The sequence below is a fragment of the Mus caroli genome, unplaced genomic scaffold (genome assembly GCF_978045245.1).
Source record: "Mus caroli unplaced genomic scaffold, Mus_caroli_1 scaffold_6, whole genome shotgun sequence".
NCBI classification, from domain to species: domain Eukaryota; kingdom Metazoa; phylum Chordata; class Mammalia; order Rodentia; family Muridae; genus Mus; species Mus caroli.
This window is the reverse complement of record NW_028227261.1, coordinates 47,207,986-47,231,324: the sequence shown is the minus strand read 5'-3', so window position 1 is coordinate 47,231,324 and position 23,339 is coordinate 47,207,986. Positions and strand designations below refer to the sequence as shown.

The 23,339-nt window shown below is 43.2% G+C and overlaps 1 protein-coding gene across 2 annotated transcripts in view; it reads right to left on the bottom strand.

The window, feature by feature from the left end:
* The window catches only part of LOC110292961 (protein zyg-11 homolog B), a 76,907-nt gene that overhangs the window by 36,860 nt on the left and 16,708 nt on the right, over positions 1–23,339 (bottom strand). For both annotated transcript variants that reach the window (XM_085839110.1, XM_021160657.3), the window contains exons 2-3: positions 9,844–10,009; positions 3,713–4,467 (exon numbers count right to left, since the gene is read on the bottom strand). In XM_085839110.1, coding sequence (XP_085695236.1) covers positions 3,713–4,423 — 711 coding nt within the window. In that variant the 5' untranslated portion in view covers positions 4,424–4,467; positions 9,844–10,009. The remainder of the gene's footprint in view (positions 1–3,712; positions 4,468–9,843; positions 10,010–23,339) is intronic.

Below are 23,339 nucleotides of genomic sequence, written 5' to 3'. Positions count from 1 at the left end.
TGAGATTTAAAACAACAACAAAAGCAAAGCACCTGCCATCAAGCGGGAAAGCCTGAGCTCGGCTCTTGGGATGCACACAGAAGAAAGTTGCAAGTTGTCCTATGATCTTCACATGTAAACTATGGCACATACATTTAAATGTAGTAATTTCTTAATTTAAAAAAAAAAAAGAAAGAAAAGAAAGAGAGGGTTGGCTGGGCAGTGATGACACACGCCTTTAATCCCAGAGGCAGGAGCATGAGCATCTCTGTGAGTTAAAGGCCAGTCTGGTCCACAGAGCAAGATCCAGGATAGCCAGAGTTATACAAAGAAATCATCTAGACCCCCTGCCCCACCAAAAAAGGAAGGGAGGAAGGGGGAAAGGGAGGGAGGGAGAAAGGGTTGCTGGGTGTGGGGCATGCCTTTAATCCCAGTACCAAGGAGGCTGGAAGATCTCAAAGTGGGAAGGGAGCTGTAAGGAGTAGGCACAATGTAGGTGGACCTCTGAGTTTGAGGCCAGCCAGGACTACCTAGTAAGATCCTGACTCCAAAGAAAAAAGGGGAACAGAGCTGGAAAGATGGCTTAGTGGTTATGAGGACTTTATAGGGTGATTCCCAGCACCACACATAAGATTTAAAAATCTCAAAAACAAGCCGGGCGTGGTGGCGCACGCCTTTAATCCCAGCACTCGGGAGGCAGAGGCAGGCGGATTTCTGAGTTCGAGGCCAGCCTGGTCTACAAAGTGAGTTCCAGGACAGCCAGAGCTATACAGAGAAACCCTGTCTCGAAAAACCAAAAAAAAAAAAAAAAAAAAAATCTCAAAAACAAAATGAAAGGGAAGAAAAAGAGGAACCTATTAACTACAAGATGCTGCAAAGACACCCCAGGGGTGAAGAGCTGCCTCAGAGGTTAAGAGAGCATATGCTCTTGCAGAGGATTGGAGTTTGAGTCCCATCACCCACCCACATTGAGCAGCTCACAAGCTCCACGGGGAAACCCAGGCCTGTAGCTCTCATAGTCAGAATCTGTCTGTCTCCCTCTCACCCTGCTCCCTCCCCCCACCCCTCTCTCTCTTTCTCTCTCTCTCACACACACACACACACACACACACACACACTCACTCACACATAAGTGAAAGAAAACGAGAGGCCGGGCATGGTGGCACACACCTTTAATTCCAGTACTCGGGAGGCAGAGGCAGGCGGATTTCTGAGTTCAAGGTCAGCCTGGTCTACAGAGTGAGTTCCAGGACAGCCAGGGCTATACAGAGAAACCCTGTCTCAAAAAACCAAAATAAATAAATAGATAAATAGAAAGATAGATAGATAGATAGATAGATAGATAGATAGATAGATAGAAAAAGAAAATGAGAAGCAATAGAACAAGGAAGATAAAATGAAACAAGGCAAGTGTGCTGTCCTAGAAGCTAAGCACAGTATTCCGAGGAGGACAGCAACGGCACTGTGGCCAGGACCACTAGGATGAAGCCTGAGAATTAACACTGGATTAAGCAGATTTCCAGGAATTCTTAGGAGTTCAGAGCCATAGCCTGGTTAATAAAGCAAGCAACAGGAGTGAGGTGTCCAATGAACTAGGAACAGGACTTGGGAAGTGAAAGGCTGAGGAGACTAATGGTGATAAAATCCACAGGAAGAATTCTGAAACCAGCTGTGGGGTTGAGACAAGGAAAAGCCAAACCAAGTCCTACTTCAACAGAGGTCAGAGTGCAGTGGGAAGCACACAAGCTTTAGACTCTAACAAACTGAGGCATAGGGCAGGTACTAAGATGAACTGGCTATGACCCTTAAGAAAACCATTTCTGAGGCTGGAGAGATGGCTCTGCCATTAAAAGCCCTGGCTACTCTTCAAGAGAGGACTTGAGTTCAATCCCCAACACCCACATGACAGCTCCCAACTGGAATTCCAGGCCCAAGGGATCTGCTACCCTCTTCAGGCACACAAACGGTATAGACACATCCAAACAAAGCATTTGCACACACAAAATCAACTGAAATAAAGAGAACATCTTTTGGCACAGGTTATAGTGGTACACAACTTTAATCCCAGCACTCTAGAGGTAAAGGCAGAATCACTGTGAACTCTGTGAATTAAAGGTCAGCCTCAGGCACAGGCAGGGTTCCATGCCAGATAGGACTACACAGTGATAAGACCTTATGTTTAAAAAAGAAAAAGAAAAAAGAAAGGAAGGAAGGAAGGAGAATTTTTTTTCTTTTTTCTTTTCTTTTTAATGCATTGGTGTTTTGCTTGTTATGTCTGTGTGAGGGTGTTGGATCCCCAGGAACTAGAGTTATAGTCAGTTGTGAGCTGTCATGTAGGTGCTGGGAATTGAACCCAGGTCCTGTGGAAGAGTAGACAGTACTCTAAACTGCTGATCCATCTCTCCAGCCCCAACCATTTTCTTAAATTAAGTATGGTGCTCATATCTGTAATCCCAGAAGCCAGGAATCTGGGGCAGGAGGACTATGGAGACACCTAAGCAAATAATGCTGATGAAAGTACATAGACACTGCCCCATATGAATGCTGGGAAATTATATGGATGAAATTATATTTGCATGCACTACTGTGACTTATGAACAGGCACATAAAGCCGAAAGCAAACCTAAACTCATCATAACACAACATTGAGATAGACACCATTCCAGACACCATTCTACCAGTAATTCTAACTCATCATAACACAACACTGAGACCACCATTCCAGACACCATTCTACCAATAATTCTAACTCATCATAACACAGCACTGAGATAGACACCATTCCAGACACCATTCTACCAACTACACTAAATTGAATAATTCCAACAAGAGACAGGCAATCTCAGCTCTCTTCCTTCAACCTGAGCTGGAAATATCACCTTTATACATATTTGAATTAAAGCGTTCTAATGGTCCTTGCTTGCTTGTTTTGAGACAGGTCCTCATTATGTAGACCTGACTACCCGGTCCTTGCTATATGGCCGAGGCTGGCATCAAACCCTCCTGTCTCCGTCTTCTATGCTGTGACTGTAGACATGAAGATGCATGCTGGGATCACTTTTTAAAATACATACTACTTACTTATTTACATGTGTGACTTTGTCTGCATATGTCTGCTCATACATGTGTGCCTAGTGCATAGTGCCTATGAATACCAGAAGAACGCATCAGACGCCCTGGCACTAGTCACAGATGGTTGTGAGCTGCCATGCAGGAGTACTGGGGTTGAGCCCAGGCCAAGTCCTCTACAAGTACAGCCAGCACTCTTAACTGCTGAGCCATCTATCTCCAACCCAAATATTTTAAAATATTATTACCATCATTACTATTAATATTGTTTGAGACAGGGTCTCACTATGCAGTCCTGGCTGGCCTCAAACTCAGAGATCTGCCCGCCTCTGCCTCTAGAGTACTGGGATTAGAGGTAAGCATCCTACCAAATGAACTCTATCCCCAAGCCCCTCTAGCTCACCATGTACACCAGGCTATGTACACGCAGGAAGTTACCTTCGTCTGCCTCTGTGAGTGCTTGGATTAAAAGCATTCACCATGCTTGGTCCCACTGGACTTTTAATTGGGATTATTACCCTAATGTAAGCCTTTCCACTGTACAATTATTTCCATACCTTGTATCAGAGTGTTTCAAATATTACACATTTACCCTAATGAAGACTTAAGGAACTAGGGGGAAAAAACCTGACCAGTCAAACAAAATACAATTTTAATATCTAACCTTCAAGTGTCCTTTGCCCGTAAGGAATTCAGAGTACCCAGCATCGGTAGCCAGCAACCCTACGAACTGCATGCTAGGCCGCTGCTGTATAAAGGCTTCGACAGCTTTGTCTGTCACGTGCTTTCTCCCTGAAACATCCAGGGAGACAAGATTGGGCAAGATGTCCTTTTGCTCTAACAATCGAAGGGCTATGTCTGACGTGAACTGTTTATCATCTGAGATGTCAAGATGGTTCAGATGTTTTAGCTCCCGAACAACATCCAGGATCTGGGTAGTGGTCATTTTTAAACATTTCAAATGGTGCATGGTGAGAGACTTGAGTCTGTCTTTGCAGGCCAGCAGGGCAGTGATATCTGTGATTGAGGTGTTAGAAATATCCAGGCTCTCCAGTCTAGGCAGCGAAGCAACTTCAGCCAGATCTTCATTGTAAAAGAGCACATTAGTGATGCTCAGAGCTCGAAGACCAGAGAGCCGGCTGAAGCACCGCTCATACGGATCCTCGAGGGACAGAGTTAATGAGTTTAGTACTAAGCACTGAAGATTTTGCTGGATCCACTTGTTACTGCCAAGGCCACTTATGATGTCTGTGATAGTGATGTCAGCATTCACACCCGTGGCATCAAGTTCTACTAGCTTGTGGTGGCAAAAGGCTTTCCGGAAAGCAACAGCGGAAATCTTTGCTTTGCGAATGCAAGCTCGCTTTAGGCGCATCTGGTTACCTCTGAAAATTCCCACAGTTCCATCATTCAGGAGACCTGGGGAAAAATAAGCAGCATTTTAACTTCAAAATCACAAAGAAGAGCAAAAATTTCACCACACTAACATAATTCCATGCAGCTGCATTTTACTTACTTGATACAATTTGGTGAGATGAAGATATTATTGTCTAGACTAAGACCCAAAAGAGAACTTTGCAAGATTATGGAGCTAGTAACAGCAGAATCAGAATGGAACAGACATTACAGAGATTCACTATTAGATACATAGGCAGCGATACGGCCCAGCGCTTCCTTACTATCAGACAGGACCACGTGCCAGTTAGTGCTAAGGGGCTGTAGGCTTAGGCACCCGAGAGCCAATGGTGATTCTCCATGCTCTCTTCTCAGCTCTAGAGATGTGGTATTATGAGGGCTGGTCTCTATCAATCTGGATACCAAAGTGACCATGGAAGAGAGTCTTCAACAGACTTTGCACACTTTATGTATGAATGAGGTTTAAATTGTACACTAATATATTGGTAGCAATATATTTCTAATTTAAGTTCACAATACATTATTACATATATAAACATATTTAGACACACAATATATAGTTAGTAGATATAATAGCTAGAATTCACTATTAAACCACTAGCTACACACCTTTAATCCCAGCACCCAGAAGACAGAGACAGGCAGATCTCTGTGAGCTCAAGGCCAGCCTTACCTACACAGCCAGCTCCAGGACAGCCAAAACTATATAGAGACCCTGCCTCCATAAATAAACAACAAACAAACAGCACACTAGCCAGATCTGAAATCATTTTATTTTGGTTTAGGTTTTTTTGTTTATTTATTTTGTTCTGTTTTGTTTTGTTTTGTTTTATAGAAAGGGTTTTCCTGTGTGCCCTAGCTGTCCTGGATCTTGTTTTGTAGACCAGGCTGGTCTCAAACCACACCTGGCTTTAGTTTTTAATTTGGATTTAAATGAGTTTGAAATTTTGTCTTTATGTGTGTGCACATGTGCGCTCATCATATGCATGGCATGGGGGTCAGAAGACAACTCTGTGGAGTTAGTTTCTCTCCCGCCACAAGGATCCCTGGAATGAACTCAGGCCTTAGCTTGGTCGCAAGCCTACTCACCCAGTAAGCTACTTTACCAGCCTCGGGGCTTTCTGTTTGTTTTTAAAACATGGTCTCACTCTGTACCTCTGATTGGCCTCAGACCTGTACCAGCACTTGAAGCCTTACTGAAATGGTTTAGGATCTAGACATAAGTGGTATTCACTGTCACCCCAGCACCCGAGAGACTGAGACAAAAAGGTCACTGTGAGTTCACTAAATAGTTAAACCATGTCTGTCTGTCTGCCTGCCTGCACACCTACACCCCCCCCACACACACACATACACAAGCAGAATAGAGTTTTTTTCCTTTAAAAAAAGAGGAAAAAACCAAGCAAACAAACAAACAAAAACACCAGATCTTCTGTGTAGGACAAATGCAAATAAAATGAACAAGGTCCTGAGTTCCATTCCCAGCAGCCACGTGGGGGCTCACAACCGTCTGCAATGGGATCTGACACCCCCTTCTGGTGTGTCTGAACAGCTACAGTGTACTCATATACGTAAAATAAATAGATAAATCTTTAAAAAAAAAAAAGTCGCTCAGACATGACCAATTAGACAACAAACAGCCTTGCACGTTTATGGCACTTCAGAGTCATGTCTCAAAAAATATTACACACCAAACACCATCTAAGGAAGAAATCACAGCCAGACCTATAAAATGTCCTCTAAGACCAGTCTGCAGCATAAGCATTTGGGTCAAGATAAATAAATATTGTGAAGTTAAAGGAAGGATTTTTACTGTCATCTCAGCTATTCCATACTAATGATGCCACTCAAGCTGACAGATGGCCAATATCAAATCAGAACTAACTCATGGGGGCCGGGGGGGGGGGGAGGTCTGAGAGCTGTAGCTAAGTGGTGGAGCACTTACCCAGCATGTTCAAAGCTTAAGTACCACTAGACAGTTAAAAGTCTTCATGAAACTTGTGGGGAAGAAAAACTGAGTGAAGCAAGCAAGGGAGTAGCTTAGCTGTGTGGGTACTGGGTATGGAACCTAAGTCTTCTGCAAGAGCACGTGCAGTAACACAGCCTCCTTAACAATGCACCCTGCTACCTGCTGGCGCACTGAGACCCTACCCGTGCATGCACTCAGCTGCATATATACCTACTAAACCAATGAAAACAAGTTACTCACTTTAGCAAGCCCCTGGCAACGCCCCGTTTCTATTCAAACATATTCTATGTCAGACAGTATCTGGACCAATCCTACCTGAACAGGTCGAAAGGCACATGAACATCAGGGCAAACTGTGATCTCTGAGTTATTTTTTATTTGTTTCTTGGTTTTTTTTTGAGACAGAGTTCTCAGTATAACCACTCTAGATGTCTGGAAACTCCCTCTGTAGACCAGGCTAATCTCACACTCACAGAGATCCACCTGCCTCTGCCTCTGCCTCCCAAGTCCCGAGCTTAAAGCTGCCAGGCACTCTTACAGCTCTTTCAGAAAGAATACCTGACTTACTACCTTATGTTTATGCATAATTGGGCATACATATGATTAAAGCAGTTGCATCATGGTGAAGGACATGTGTAGAAAAGAAAAAGTTGTAATACCCAAACCTGTCGTCCAAAACAAAGACCAACCCTCACTAACATCACCTGTAAGCAGTCCCTCCTTCTCCAGCCTCCATAAGTAATAAAGTAAAGCCCCAGGTAGTAACCGAGGCCCCCGGGGACTCTCCCATCAGGTGGTCCCCTGCCTCTCCCAGCAGTGCATCCAAACCTAAACGTTCGTTTTGTTCTAAATGAATCTTACGCTTTACTATTTGTGTGTGCATCTTCTCCAAGCTTTGTGAACAAAGTGCCACAAACTGGCCAGGGCTAGAGAGATGCCTCAGTGGGTTAAGAACGCTTGCTCTTGCAGAAGACTTAGATTCAATACCCAGTACCCACACTGTAGATCACAGCCATCTCTAACTGCAGTTCTAGGGAAGCCAACATCCTCTTCTGGCCTCTGCAGGCACCAGACACGCACATGATGAGCAGCAACAGAAACACTGGCACACACCTTTAATGCCAGCACTCGGGAGGCAGAGATAGATGGATCTCTGGTCAATTGTAAGTTTTAGGACAGCCAGAGCTACACAGAAAAACCGTCTCAAAAAACAAAACAAAACTAAAAACAGCAGCAGCAGCAGCAACAACAGAAAAGAAACTAATATAATACCTAACTAGTATTTTTTGAGCTAGGTTTTCATGTACTATAGACTGAATTCAAATTCACTCCCTTGCTTAGGATGACCTTGAACTCCTGATTCTCTTGCCCAGCCTCCCAAGAGCTGGGATTCCAGCTATGTGCCAATACTCCTATTTATTTATTTATTTTGGAGTATGTATGTATACATGCCACACTGCACATGTGGAGGTCAGACTATAACTTCTGAAGTCAAGTTTTTCCTTTTACTGTGTGGATCCTCTTATCTTTATCCCTTGACACACCTGGCTTCTCATATGGCACTGGGACCCTAAGTCCTTATGCTTATGTTGAAAGGCCTTTACCCACTGAGCCATTTCCAGCATCCCAACAGTATTTATTATATATCACAGTAGAACTTTAAGTCCTATTCAGCCTAAAAGCAGTGACATCAAATGTAGGTATAAGAAGGCTGTATGGCAGCCGGGCGTGGTGGTGCACGCCTTTAATCCCAGCACCACTCAGGAGGCAGAGGCAGGTGGATTTCTGAGTTAGAGGCCAGCCTGGTCTACAAAGTGAGTTCCAGGACAGCCAGGGCTATACAGAGAAACCCTGTCTTGAAAAACCAAAAAAAAAAAAAAAAGGCTGTATGGCACAGTGAGGAAGACAGTGGGGAGACAGATATGCAAATAGCTGGGACTCTACCACTTACTAGCACTGTAATCTTCAGTTCCAACACTTATATATAAACAGGGATAATTATAATTCCTAATGTCTTAGTAACTGTCTGTTGTTGTTAAGAGACACCATGACCAAGAGAACTTATAAAATAAAGCATTGAATCACGGCCTGCTAGTGTCAGACAGTGAGTCCATCCCAATGTAGCAGCAGGCGGCAGGCATGGCACTGAACAGTAGCTGAGAGATGACATCTGATCCATAGGCACCAGGCAGAGAGCTAGCTGCCATGGCATAAGGGTTTGAAACCTCAAAGCCCACCCCAAGTGACACACCTCCTAATCTTTCCCAAATACTTGCCTTAACTGGGGACCAAGAACTCAAACATATGAGCTATAGGGGCCATTCTCACTCAAGCCACCACACCTAACTGCTCATTCTATCTCCTGTGAGCAAATCCTATTCCTTATTTGTCAGAGGGTTTAAACCCTAAAGAAAGACAGGGTTTTACTACAGTTTAATTTTAAATAGAAACAACAAAAATCCCAATTACAGAACTATAACTTCACAGATAATACTTTTCCAATGTATTTTTCTAGATGTAGCTTAGTTGGTAAAGTACCCACCTACCATAAGCAAAGCCCTGGGTTAACTCCCAACATTGCACAAAACAGTATGAACCATAACTTAGAATTATGTTCTAAGCAACTTAGAATTATGTAGATGCAACAGGTTCAAGGTCATCTTTGTTGTCATACAGAGTTTGAGGCTAGTGAGGGATATATGAATACGTGAAAATTATCTTTAATATCTCACTTTAAAAGTCAAGAGCAGCCGGGCGTGGTGGCGCACGCCTTTAATCCCAGCACTCGGGAGGCAGAGGCAGGCGGATTTCTGAGTTCGAGGCCAGCCTGGTCTAAAAAGTGAGTGCCAGGACAGCCAGGGCTATACAGAGAAACCCTGTCTCGAAAAAACCAAAAAAAAAAAAAAAAAAAAGAGAAGCTCCTTGTGACCTAAACACTTTTTAGTCTTGAAGAGATGGCTTAGTGGTTAAGAGCATTTGCTGTTCTTGTAGAGGGCCAGGGTTGAGATCCCAGTACCCACATAATGGTTCTCAACCATCCTAACTCCAGTTCAAAGGAACCTGGCGCCTTCTGATCTCCAGGGGCACCAGGGACACACAATGTGCACATACATACATGCAGGCAAAACACTCATCCACATAATATAAATAAATCTAAATATGTATGTGTGTCTTTGATTGATGTTTCTCAAATCAAAAAAGAAAGATAAAGTTTTGCCTAAACTGGAATGAAAAAAAAATCATTAAGTCTGAAGCAAAACAAGTAAAAATCCCTGAATTCCTTCTCTTAGAACCAGTGTCTTCTGACTTTTTCTACCATTTCTAAGAAAATAACTGAATAAGCCCTGCAGTACTTTACAATCCAACGCTAACTAACAGCACACAATGAACTCTTCCATCTTTATCATTTACCGTGGAATGCTATAGTCTGAAGAAGCCGGTCAGCCACCTCCTGTGGGAACACCCCAGGCTCCTGCAGACACAGGGTTCCATCTTGTCGTGCTGAGCAGAACTTCTCGAGGTTGGTGGTCAGGAAACTCAAGCAGATGTCAAGCAAGGAATAGGGAGAGGCTTCCTCCTTGGAATGCAGGAAGAAATATAAAAGGAACACACACGAAATGAACACATCAGTTTCCAGAGCCACTTACTCACTCATTAACGTCTGCTGCCCAGAGCAGACGGCGACTACTGTGACCTCAGAGATCCACCTGCTCTGTCTTTGGAGGACTAAGTTAAAGGTGAGCCTCACTAGGTGCAGGCACAAAGACAAACATCTTAAACTGTTGGCTGTTACATCTGGATTCTTCTCTGCTGGCCAGTCTTAGATCAACCTGACACACAAACTAGAGTTAGTTGAAAGCACAGAACTGTAGTAGAGAAAATACCTATGTAAGATCCAGCTGTAAGGCATTTTCTTAACTACTGACCCATGTGAGAGGGCCCAGACCACTGTGGGTAGTACCATGCCTGGGCTGGTGGTCCTGGGTTCTATAAGGAACGAGGCTGAGCAAGCCATAGGGAGCCTGCCAGGAAGCAGCACCCCTCTCCATCAGCTCCTGCCTCCAGGTTCCTGCCTTGTTTGAGTCCCTGTCCTGACTTCCTTCAATGGTGAACTGCAAACTAGAAGTGTAAACCAAAGAAATCCTTTCCTTCCCAAATTGTTTTTTGGTCATGATGTTTCATTGCAGCAACAGAAACCCTAGCTTAGACGCCTTCCAAAATGTAATCTTACTTTACTTTTCAACTTAATTTCCTACTAAATTCTCACTAAAATCTGATATGATTGAGTTATATATAAAATAATTTGAGTCGGCCGGGTGTGGTAGCGCATGCTTTTAATCCCAGTCTAGAGCCAATGTGATGTGTATGCTTAAAAATCCCATCAAGCACCAGGCATCGGTGGCACACGCCTTTGATCCCAGCACTTAGGAGGCAGAGGCAGGCGGATTTCTGAGTTTGAGGCCAGTCTGATCTACAAAGTGAGTTCAGGATAGCCAGTACTATACAGAGAAACCCTGTCTGGAAAAACCAAAAAAAAAATAAATAAATAAAAAAGAAAGAAAGAAGAAAATCCAATCAAGGGATTCAAGGGCAAGAAAAGCCAGGAATTCAAGGCCATGCTCAGCTACAGCCTAAAGCCAGCCTGGACTACATGAGATTCTGTTTCAAAAAAACAGAAGCAAAATAGGGAAATTAGTACCTGTGCTATATATCATCAAAAACAAAAGTGCATTTATTTAAGTTTTGTCTGTGTATGGGTTTTGCTTATTTGCTTACTTGAGGCAGACAGAGTTTTATGTATCTTAGACTGACTTTGAACTCCTGATCTTCCTACCACTACAGGCCAGTGCTATCATTCTAGATTTAAAAGTAATAATAAAAAATTTAACCAGGTTTATTCTAGTCTGAAAAAAATCAGAATACAGTATAAGGTAACAGAAACAAACTCTTAAAATGTCCCCAATGATAATATTAAAATATAAGTACAGTTATCCATCTCTTAGGTACTTTCTGCTCAATTGTGCCATTTTATAATAATTAACCATTATTTCCTTTATTCCTCACCCTCACTTAAAAAAACCTTTTTATAGTATTTATTCTGTATGTATGTAAGTATATTTTGTATTCCCTTGTGTGTATGACATGGTGTGTAGGTAGAAGTCAGAAGACAATTTGCTAGAAACATCAGGTATGAAAAGTAATAAAACTGCTCTAGTTCCTCGGTGGCAGTCCGGGTGACTTCAGAGTCTCTAAGTAATGAAATCTATGCCTTTGACAAGTGCAAGAAGTACCCTTTACGGCTGATGCTTAACACTGTCTTAAAAGGAACAAAGTGCATGCAGATCCTTTGGTTCACTTGTTACAAGACCCTGAAGAAGTAGAACTGCATCTTAAAAATGAAGAAGCAACTTCTCCTCAGGTACTGGGGGCTGGGTGCTAAGACCAGGGCTAGACTGGACTTGAACTGTAATCACACCATACTGGGCAGTTCAACTAGTTATTCTGACTTCAGCTGTTCCTCTATCCCTGTAGGGCAGGATAACATCAGTACTTAGGATGCTGCTGTCAGGATGAAGGGAGCTGTTTAAATGCCTGATACAAACCTTCCCCAGAGTAATGAAAACCCAAATCTCAGGCACCAGAGACAACAGGTGCACCCAGTAGGGGTGGAGCTCTTTAATCCCAGCACTCGGGAGGCAGAGGCAGGAGGATTGAGTTCAAGGCCAGCCAGGTCTACAGAGCAAGTTCCAGGACAGCCAGGGCCACATAGAGAAACCCTGTCTTATAAAGCATACACCAAGTCTTTACACTTTATTTAATTACTGTGTATAGTGCATATGCCAAAGTGCACACATAGAGGTCAGAACCTTCAGTCTTAGTCACTGTCCTTCTGCAGTAAAGAGACACCATGGGGCTGGAGAGATGGCTCAGCAGTTAAGAGCATTGGCTGCTCTTCCAGAGGTCCTGAGTTCAATTCCCAGCACCCACACGGTGGCTCACAGCCATCTGTAATGGGAGAGAGACCATGACCAAGGCAAGTCTCATAAAAGAAATCACTTAATTGGGAGCTTGCTTACAGTTTCAGAGGCTCGTCCATTATCATCACCATGGGGACATGAAGGGCAACTTTATGATAGAAATCACTAATCTGTTACTTTAGAGACTGAGCTCACCATGTTAAGACTGGCCTAGAGGCCACAAAGATGGCTCAGCAGGTAGGGGCGCTTGCCACAGTCTGATAATGAGTTTGAATCCTGGAAACCACATGAGGGAGCTGGCCCGCACTGCACTCTGACATCTGGACTCCCGCTGGAATGAGGTACTCCTCATTCCAACTAAATAAATAAATGTAAACCAAAAAAAAAAAAAATCATTTTTTAACTTTTAATTTTTCCAACATTTCCATTTTTAAATTTGTCTTTTTGTGTGTGTTCTGTCTGCATACATGACATGTATGCTTCATGACCACAATGCCCAGAAGGCGGCACTGGATTCCCTAGATCGGAATTGAGAGCCACCACGTGGGTACTGGGAACCGAACCTGGTTCCTCCACAGGAGTAAGCTAGTGCTTAACTGCTAAGTCATCTCTCTAGTCCTAAGGTTTCATTTTCCAAGTATTTATTTATTTATTTGACAGAGACAGACAGACAGGCAGACAGACAGGCACATCAGAAGACTGCATCAGATTCCTGCAGCTGGAGTTCCAGGGTTGTGAGCTGTCTGAGATGTAGTGCTCTTAACCTCTGACCTTCTTTCTAGCACACATACACAGGTGCTCTTGCCTCTTTTTTTTTCTTTTTTTTTTTTTTTTAATTTATTTATTATATGTAAGTACACTGTAGCTGTCCTCAGATACTCCAGAAGAGGGCATCAGATTTCGTTTCGGATGGTTGCGAGCCACCATGTGGTTGCTGGGATTTGAACTCGGGACCTTTGGAAGAGCAGTCAGCGCTCTTAACCACTGAGCCATCTCGCCAGCCCTTTTTTTTTTATTTAAAGATTTCTTTTATTTCCATTGACATGTATGTGTCGTATGAATGTCTTCATGGATACCTGAGGAAATCAGAAGACTGTGTTTGAGCTAAAATTACAGGCAACTAACTGTCAGGGGCCTGATGTGAGCGCTGGGGTAGATGGCCCTCGGGTCCTCTAGCCTCCGATTCCCTCTGAGACATCGCTTCAACCCACAATTCATTTAATTACAAACAAAAAACAAAAAACGGCCTGGGACACTCTATGCAGCTCAGCTGGCCTCACTTTACACCTCCCTGCTTCAGTTTCTGAGTCCTACAGGGACTATCATTACATCTGGCTGGGAAATGCAATTTTTATTAACTGAAGGACTTGGGACTCCTGATGTCTGAATTAAAATGACATTTACAAAACTAAAATGCCTCTTCTGTCATGCAGGCATACATGCAAATAGAACACTCATATAAATAAATACATACAGATATACACACACAAACAAAACTAAAATGCCATTTACAAAACTATGTAAATTTATTAGGCAATAAATTCATTAGAACTTAGTCTTCCTGTACTTCAGTCCATGATCTAAAAAATGCAGAAAATACCAGCACCTACCTCATGGGACCTTTGTCAGAATAACTACATTCTAAATGCAGAACTCTTGAAGTAGTGCCAGCACGCCAACCGCAGAGTCAATGTTAATGCTTATTATAGAATGTAAGTTCCACCAGAAAAACAAATGTTCTGTTCACTGATACAATCATAAGCCTAAAATAACACCTACTACATCATAGCCACAAATGTGTATTAAACAAGCGAATTGTCCAGCACAAATTTACTGTAAGGTGTATTTCAGTCCTAGAAAAAAAGAGATGAGGTGCCAAGAGGGAAATATTAAGTGTCAAGGTTAGAGCTGGCCTTAAAGAAAGGCCCTGAAGGACAGGCAAGCATCACCTCAGCACTCAGACCCACTTTGGGTTCCAGATTTTTGCTTGTCTTGGACTGCCAGGGCTTGCACAGGCACAGAGCCACTGAGCTACAGGCCCACCCCACTCTCATGTTCTACACTGATTCCCCAACTCAGACTTCCAGAAACGAGCATCCGAGGCCAGATGTAACCAAACCTCTCCACTCTACCCCTTTCTGACATCTTACAAATGAGAAAGGTCAATAAAGTTGTCTCAAGGACACAGATGGCATTATCCTCAAGAATATAAACATTAGGGGCTGGAGAGATGGCACTAGCTACTCTTCCCAGCAGCCACATGGCAGCTCACAACTGTAACTCCAGTTCCAGGGAATCCAACGCCATCATACAACAAGCATGCAGGGAAAACATCAGTGCACATTAAAAAAAGAAGAAGAACATATTATGAAATACCGGACCAATGGGGGGATTGTTTGTGTTTTTGTGCTGGGGCTCAAACCCAAGTCTTTTGCTTGCTTGTTTGCTTGAGGTAGATCTCACTATGTACCCCAGGAGGACCTGAACTCAAGAGAGATCCCCTTGCCTCTGCCTCTCTCAAGTACTAGAATTAAAGGCTGGCACCATAATACCTGCCCTAACTAACCCAGGGTCTTGTTTCGTCCATGCTACTCAAGTGCTCTACTGCTAAACTACATCCTCAGCTGCTTCACTGTGCAAGAAATCAGTGATTACTATTCATAAACGCCTAGACGCCAAGTTAAAAAGCAGGTAAAGCAAGTTTTCTGCATCTATCACTTCAAAACCTAGCCAATATGGCAAGTTGTTGTGTGCTAAAGGGCAAGGAGGTAGAGTTCTATTTTAAAAAGACCAAGGTCTCAAATGGACACTAAATCTCCTGGCCTCCCTCTTAGCTCACGTAATAAAGCTATTCCAGGAAACAAAAGTTTAGGTCAGTGATCATTGAGCGCTTGTGGATCATACGGATCGAAACAGACGCCTCAGCATTGTGTCCCTCTTAGCTACAGCTTGAGTTTTGAATTTAGTTCACAGATACAGGTTTAATAACGTAAAGCGCATTTCTGGGCTCAGCGTCTCCTGGCTTTACTACTTACTAGCTTTGTGGTCCGCGGAGAAGCAACCTGGGTTTCCTGATCTGAAAAGGTGAGGCTAGACCATCCTGACTATCTTCTAAGACAGTAGAGGGAATCGATGGAATGTGGGTGAAAACCAGTTCTAAAGTACTAACGTAAGCTAAGCATGCTGCCACATACCTGTAATCCCAGCACTGGGTACGTAAGACAGAAGGACTGCAAATTCAAGGCTACCCTGGGCAACACTGCAGGTTCAAAGCCAGCTAAAGCTACATAGTGAGAGTGGCTCTCAAAAACATAAATAAATAAATAAATAAATAAATAAATAAATAAATAAATAAATCAAAGGCTATCTATGTACAGCATGGTAGAGCACATTTCTAGTATAAAGAAGGCCCTGGATCCAATTCCTAGCACTGCAATAAAATGAGATGCTACAGTACTGGAGCAGTGGCTCAGTGGTAAAGTCATTTGTCTAGCACTCATAAGGCCCCAGGTTTGAGCCTCAGCATTGCAAACGTCTAAGCAACCCCAACCAAGACCCTCACATCATTAGCAAACTGAAGCACCAGGGAAATAAGGGTCCTTCCTGTGAAAGTTAGTTAATACACTCCTCAGAGCTAAGAAGTCAATTTACACGAAATGTAAGCTCTTTTACAGTACTTACCTTTAATTTGCTAACATTTACTACCCTTTAAGAAACAAGAGAGGGGTTGGGGATTTAGCTCAGTGGTAGAGCGCTGGCCCTGGGTTCGGTCCTCAGCTCTGGGAAAAAAAAAAAAAAAGAAAAGAAAAGAAACAAGAGAGCCGGACTGGTGAGACAGCTCAGTGTTTAAGAGCACTGTCTGCTCTTCCAGAGGTCCTGAGTTCAATTCACAGCAACCACATGGTGGCTCACAACCATCTGCAATGTGATCGGATGCCCTCTTCTGGTGTGTCTGAAGACAACTACAGTGTACTCATATACATAAAAATAAATAAATAAATCTTAAAAAAATAAAAGAAACAAGAGAGCCCAGTACTTTAATCTCAGAATTTGGGAGGTAAAGACAGAGTGATTGGGAGTGTAAGGCCAGCATGGGCTACATAAGAGCCTAACTCATAAAACCAGTAATAATAATAATAATAATTCTTAAGTGGATGCATACAGACATGATTGTCCAAAGACTATGGCAATGACTGACACTGAAAAACTACAACGCGCCTAGAAAAGGACACCACGGGCTGGAGAGATGGCTCAGTGGTTAGAGCACTGGCTGTTCTTCCAGAGGTCCTGAGTTCAATTCCCAGCAACTACATGGTGGCTGATAACCATCTTTAGTGAGATCTGGTGCCCTCTTCTGGTCTTCAGGCATACATGCAGGAGACTGCTATATACATAATAAATAAATAAATAAACAAATAAATAAATAAATAAATATTTGCTGGTGAGATGGCTTAGTGGGTAAGAGCACCAGACTGCTCTTCCGAAGGTCCGGAGTTCAAATCCCAGCAACCACATGGTGGCTCACAACCATCCGTAACGAGATCTGACTCCCTTGTCTGGAGTGTCTGAAGACAGCTGCAGTGTACTTATATATAATAAATAAATAAATCTTTAAAAAAAAAAAAAAGAAAAAAAAGAAAAGGAGACCACAAGCTGGGCTAGTGGTGCTCCTCTGCAGTCCTCACTGATGGGTGGGCTGAGTCACTTGAGTGCAGGAGTTCACTGTAGCCTGGACAACATAAAAGGAACATGTCTTTAAAGAAGAGCAGCAGGCCTGGAGATATGATGGTTCAACAGCTAAGAGCATTGGAGATCACACAGTCTGTCTCCAGATCCAAGGGATCCAGAGATATCTCCCAGCCCTACAAGTACATGTAGGTATATGTGCGTGTACATACATGCACACAAATAAAAATATGTTAAAAAAAAAACTAAAAGGGTCAGTGAGCAGGATGCTAAATGAATAAGTAAAAAAATAAAATTAAATTTAAACACTAAAAAAAGGAGGTATAGCCGGGCATGGTGGCGCACGCCTTTAATCCCAGCACTCGGGAGGCAGAGGCAGGTGGATTTCTGAGTTCGAGGCCAGCCTGGTCTACAAAGTGAGTTCCAGGACAGCCAAGGCTATACAGAGAAACCCTGTCTCGAAAAACCAAAAAAAAAAAGGAGGTATGAGGGCTGGGGAGATGGCTCAGCAGTTAAGAGCACTGACTGCTCTTCCAAAGGTCCTGAGTTCAATTCCCAGCAACCACATGATGGCTCACAACCATCCGTAATGAGATCTGACACCCTCTTCTGGTATGTCTGAAAACAGCTACACTGTACTTATATATAAAATAATAAATAAATCTTTAAAAAAATTTAAAAAGGAGGTATGAAGGTAAATAAGGAAGGGAAGAAAGAGAGGAAAAAAAGAAGAAGAAGAACATTAAATAGGCTTTAAGAGGCTAGAAGACTAAAAAGTGCTTAGCCAGAAGTTCAAGGTCATATTTATTAAGTTGAGGCCAACTCAGGCTCTAGAAGATTCTGTCCATCTATGTCTTTCCCCCAAAATATTTTCCATAAAGTGGACATAAAGACAAGAAAAAAAGAAAACAGGGGTTGGAGAGATGGCTCAGCAGTTAAGAGCACTGACTGCTCTTCCAGAGGTCCTGAGTTCAAATCCCAGCAACCACATGGTAGCTCACAACCATCTGTAATGGGATCCGATGCTCTCTTCTGGTGTGTCTGAAGACAGCAACAGTGTACTCATATAACTAAAATAAATACATCTGTACTGGATAGTTTTGTGTCAACTTGACACAGCTGGAGTTATCACAGAGAAAGGAGCTTCAGTTGAGGAAATGCCTCCATGAGATCCAACTGGAAGGCATCTTCTCAATTAGTGATCAAGGGGGAAAGGCCCCTTGTGGGTGGGACCATCTCTGGGCTGGTAGTCTTGGGTTCTATAAGAGAGCAGGCTGAGCAAGCCAGTAAAGAACATCCCTCCATGGCCTCTGCATCAGCTCCTGCTTCCTGACCTGCTTGAGTTCCAGTCCTGACTTCCTTGGTGAAGTATGTATGGAACAGCAGTATGGAAGTGTAAGCCGAATAGACCCTTTCCTCCCCAACTTGCTTCTTGGTCATGATGTTTGTGCAGGAATAGAAACCCTGACTAAGACAACATCTTCAGAAAAAAGAAAAAAAAAAAAGAAAGTTTTTTTTAAATATAAAACTAAGTAAAAGGAATTTCCTTTTCTAGAGGGCTACTCCCACAAATTATAGACAAATGACTTGTAAATATTTACACAAAGGGGCCTGGCTTCATAACTCTTCCTGTTAAACACAATATTTGTGCTAAGTCTAAGTACCAACAAGTTATTAGCAAAGGAAGCATAGCTGGTCTAACCCTTGGTGTCGTCAGACACTTCCCCTCCAGAACCAGGAGAACAGCTTTCCCTTTTCCTCTCCCACAACTCACATAGTGACCATCACCGTATGCGATTCTCAGCAAATCACACACATTTCCACAACTCACATAGTGAACGTCACTGTATTCGATTCTCAGCAAATCACACACATTTCCACAACTCACATAGTGACCATCACCGTATGCGATTCTCAGCAAACCACACACATTTCCACAACTCACATAGTGAGCGTCACTGTACTCGATTCTCTACAAATCACACACATTTGTTCACTAAACATTTTTCTTCTGTCAGATGTACTAAGTGCTTATCACACAGAGCTGAAAAAAGACATTATGCTCCCCATTCAAAAACATTCAAAACTTGGAGAGACAACCAGGTTCATTAACATGGCACCATAAAATAACTTACAATGAAGTGGAAACTTAAGGGTTCTTTGGAAACTCAGTTGTGTTGGAAGGTGTTTTGCTGGGGCAAACATGTGAAGGAGTGTTTTCATGGGGTGGACACAGGTGAAGGCTAAGGCAGACTTGTGAAGGAATGTTTCACTGAAGCAGACACAGGAGAGAGGATGTTCTGCTAAAGCAAGCATGTAAAAGGACAGGTGATGAAAGATTCTTTGCGCCGGGCGTAGTGGCGCACACTTTTAATCCCAGCACTTGGGAGGCAGAGGCAGGCGGATTCTGAGTTCGAGGCCAGCCTGGTCTACAAAGTGAGCTCCAGGACAGCCAGGGCTACACAGAGAAACCCTATCTCGAAAAAACAAAAAACAAAAAAAAAAACAAAAAAAAAGGAAACACCAAGAAATTTCTGGTGGTGTGCTGCAGTTTTTGCTGCTTTTGCAGACTCAGGGTGATTGGCAGAGTGATGTCAGCTGAGACAGATACACGTGCTGAGGCAAGACCCAGAGGACACGTGGTATTTAGAGGGTATAAAGAGGACTCACTTGGCTTGCTTATAGAGCTAGCTGTGCAATGCTTGTGGGTCTTGAGTCTTCACTGGTTTTCGAGAGGGAACTTCTGGTGTCCCTCCAGGCCCCTCCTGCTGATTAGAGCCAAGGCTGTATCTGCTAGGTCCTGCCACTGCTGCTGATTCGTGTTTGCTATCCCAACTCTACCAAGCTGGACTGCTGGTGTATCTGTGAAGTGTTTGTGAGTGGGTCAAGCTGCCACTGCTAACCTGTGAACTAAACTGCTGACTGTCTTTCTAAACACGCCACTTCCTCCCCGACCCCCGATCCTTTCTTTCCTACTACCTCTGTTGGGTGGTAGGCTAAAAGGGAGATGAAAGCGTTTAAGAACCATCATTAAAAATAGGTTTTGAAAAAATTAAAGTTACACTACAATGTGAAAGGGAGCAAGCCATATTAACTAAGGATTTCACATTGGAAGTAAGGCTTAAAGGGATATCTGACGGTTTAATATTTATAACCAGAACATCATTCTACATTAAAAAAAAAAAAAAAGAAAACAGGGGGTTGGTGAGATGGCTCAGTGGGTAAGAGCACCCGACTGCTCTTCCAAAGGTCCGGAGTTCAAATCCCAGCAACCACATGGTGGCTCACAACCATCCGTAACGAGATCTGACTCCCTCTTCTGGAGTGTCTGAAGACAACTACAGTGTACTTACATATAATAAATAAATAAATCTTAAAAAAGAAAAAACCATAGTAATTTTTGTGAATAGAATTTAGAGGCAAAGAACTAGCATTATACACCATAAAGGTTCAGTGTTGTGTTACTATGCACAATATTTTATTCAAATATTTGTTGAATCCCACCATACATGAGACACTATCAAACACAAAGTTACTCCTTTGTAAACCCGCTGCTGCCCGTGTAAACAGATCATATCCTAACTTGTGTAATACAATGCATGATTGCAAAAAACATGAAACCAAGCTAGCAGGAACTAGCCCGCAGGTTCCATGTGGATCGGAGGAGTTCACAAATTTACATGTATCCTCTCCTGCAATATCAGCACTTGGGAGGTGAAGGGAGGAGGACCAGGAGTTCAGCTGTCCTTGGTAACATAAACAGTTCAAGTCCAGCCAGGCAGTGGTGGCCCACGCCTTTAATCCCAGTGGAGGCAGGCAGATTTCCAAGTTTGAGGCCAGCCTGGTCTACAGAGTGAGTTCCAGGACAGCCAGAACTGCACAGAGAAACCCTGTCTCGAAATCTCCAGGGAATAGTGGGGAAGGGGTTGGGGTGTACTAGCAAGATGGCTGAGCAGTTAAAGACACTTGCTATGTAAGACTGAGATCTGAATTGGATCCCTAGAGCCCACAGAAAGGAAGATGGAGAGAACTGACTTCATGAAGTTGTCCTCTGACCTCCACATCCAGACTGCAGTATATATGTGCCCTGATAATAATAAATGAAATAAAAATCGTTAAAGAAAATGTAGAGTACAGAATCAAGTGTCGTTCAATAACATTACTTAATGCCTACTAGATTTTCTTCCTGCACAATGAAGTGGACTCAGTATCATGTTTCTTGAAGGTTTGCAGTGACAAAAGATACATATTCTTGGGACCCACTGCTCAGATAACCACAGGGAAGAACAACAACAAAATCTGAGCAGGAAAGACAACATTCTCATTCTTATTTTCCTTTGTCATGTTTGTGTTCACATGCAGAGGTGTACGTGTGTGTGTGTGTGTGTGTGTGTGTGTGTGTGTGTGTGTATGTGCAGACAGGCCTGTGTGTCTGTATGCATAAAGGCCCAAGGCTGAGGCTGGTGAGATGGCTCACCGGGTAAGAGCACCAACTGTTCTTCCAAACAGTTGTCCTGAGTTCAAATCCCAGCAACCACATGGTGGCTCACAACCACCCATACTGAGATCTGACACCCGCTTATGGTGTGTCTAAATCTACAGTGTACTTATTTATAATACTAAATAAATCTTTGGGCGGGAGCAAGCGGGATTTACCAGAGCAAGCACAATTTACCAGAGCAAGCAGGGTGAAGCGGGGCTGAGTGGAGCGAGCAGAGGTCCTAAAGTCAATTCCCAACAACCAGATGAAGGCTCACAACTATGCGTACAGCTACAGTGTACTCATAGATATTAAATAAATAACTCTTCAAAAAAGGCCCAAGGCGGACTATCAGGATCTTCCTCAAATAGTCTCCACCTTATTCTTTGAAGCAGGGTCTCCCTGTCAAGCCTAGCGCTCACTGATAAAACTAGTCTGGTTAGGCAGACTGCTGCGGGGACCTTCGGCCCTCTATCTTTTGAACCTGGGATTACAGGTGAGCCATAGCAGCCACCCAGCCCTTATGTGGGTTCTAGGAATCCAAATTGGTCCTCTTGCTTATATGCTAAGTGTTCTAATGACTGCTTTCCCCAACCTTTCTCTTTCTACATTTTCAGTTACCGTAGGATAATTTTTATAGGCCTTACAGTCTTCATCACAATTAGTATAAAAGCGTCAGTGGCACCACAGCTGGTCAATGAAACATGCGTGTGCTTGTGCGTGTCTGTGTCTGGACAGAGGCTGCCATCTAGTGTCTTCCTTGATTCCCCTTCATCTTAGGTTTTGAGACACTAAGCCTAAAAAACATCAATTTGCAGGTCAGGTGATAGTGGCACACACCTTTAATCCCAGCATGTGGGAAACAGGCAGGTGGATCTCTAAGTTCAAAGCCAGCCTGGTCTAAAGAAAGAGTTCCAGGATAGTCAGGGCTGCTACCCAGAGAAATTCCACCTTGAAAAACAAAAACACAACAAAACAGCCATCAACTTGCTAGACTGGCTGGCCAATACACTCCAAGGGACCCACCCATCTCCTCCAGGGTTACAGTACCAGGGTTATAGTCCAAAGCACTGTGCCCAGCTTGACATGAGTGTGAAGTACCTGAACTCAAGCCCCCATGATTACACAGCAGACCCTTTACCCACTAAGCCATCTTCCCAGTTCCCAAGGAAATATTTAAATGCTAAAAGCATATATATACTCCTTCAAAGTGCTCCATGAAAGGTATTTATCAGCACACATCAGGGCCATAAAATTGTTGTACCTATCCTTTGGAAACAATATGTTGTTTTTAAAGGTAGGGTCTCACTATGTATCTCTGGCTATCCTGGATCTCTCTATTGTAGACCAAGAACCTCAAACTCATTAACATCTGCCTGCCTTTGAATCCCTGGCACTGAGATTAAAGGTGTGTGCTATCACACATACCAAAACCTTTGGGTTTTGTTGTTTGGGGGCAGGTATGCACCGTCACATCTGGTTTATTAAGTGCTAGGAAATCTAACTCAAAACTTCCTACAAGCACTCTAACTAGCCCACATCGGCTTGTTATCATTGTTGCGTATTCTGCTTGGTGTATGGAGTGGGGGATGCATGCGTCACAGGACTTTAGAGTCAGTCTCAGCTTTACAGGAGTTCCTGGGATCAAACACAGATTGCCAAGCTTGCATGGCAGCGCCTTAACCAACTAAGTCATCTTAGCAGACAGTGTTGGTATTAGAAAAGGCTCTTACTATGTAGCCCTGCCTTGCCCAGAACTCTCC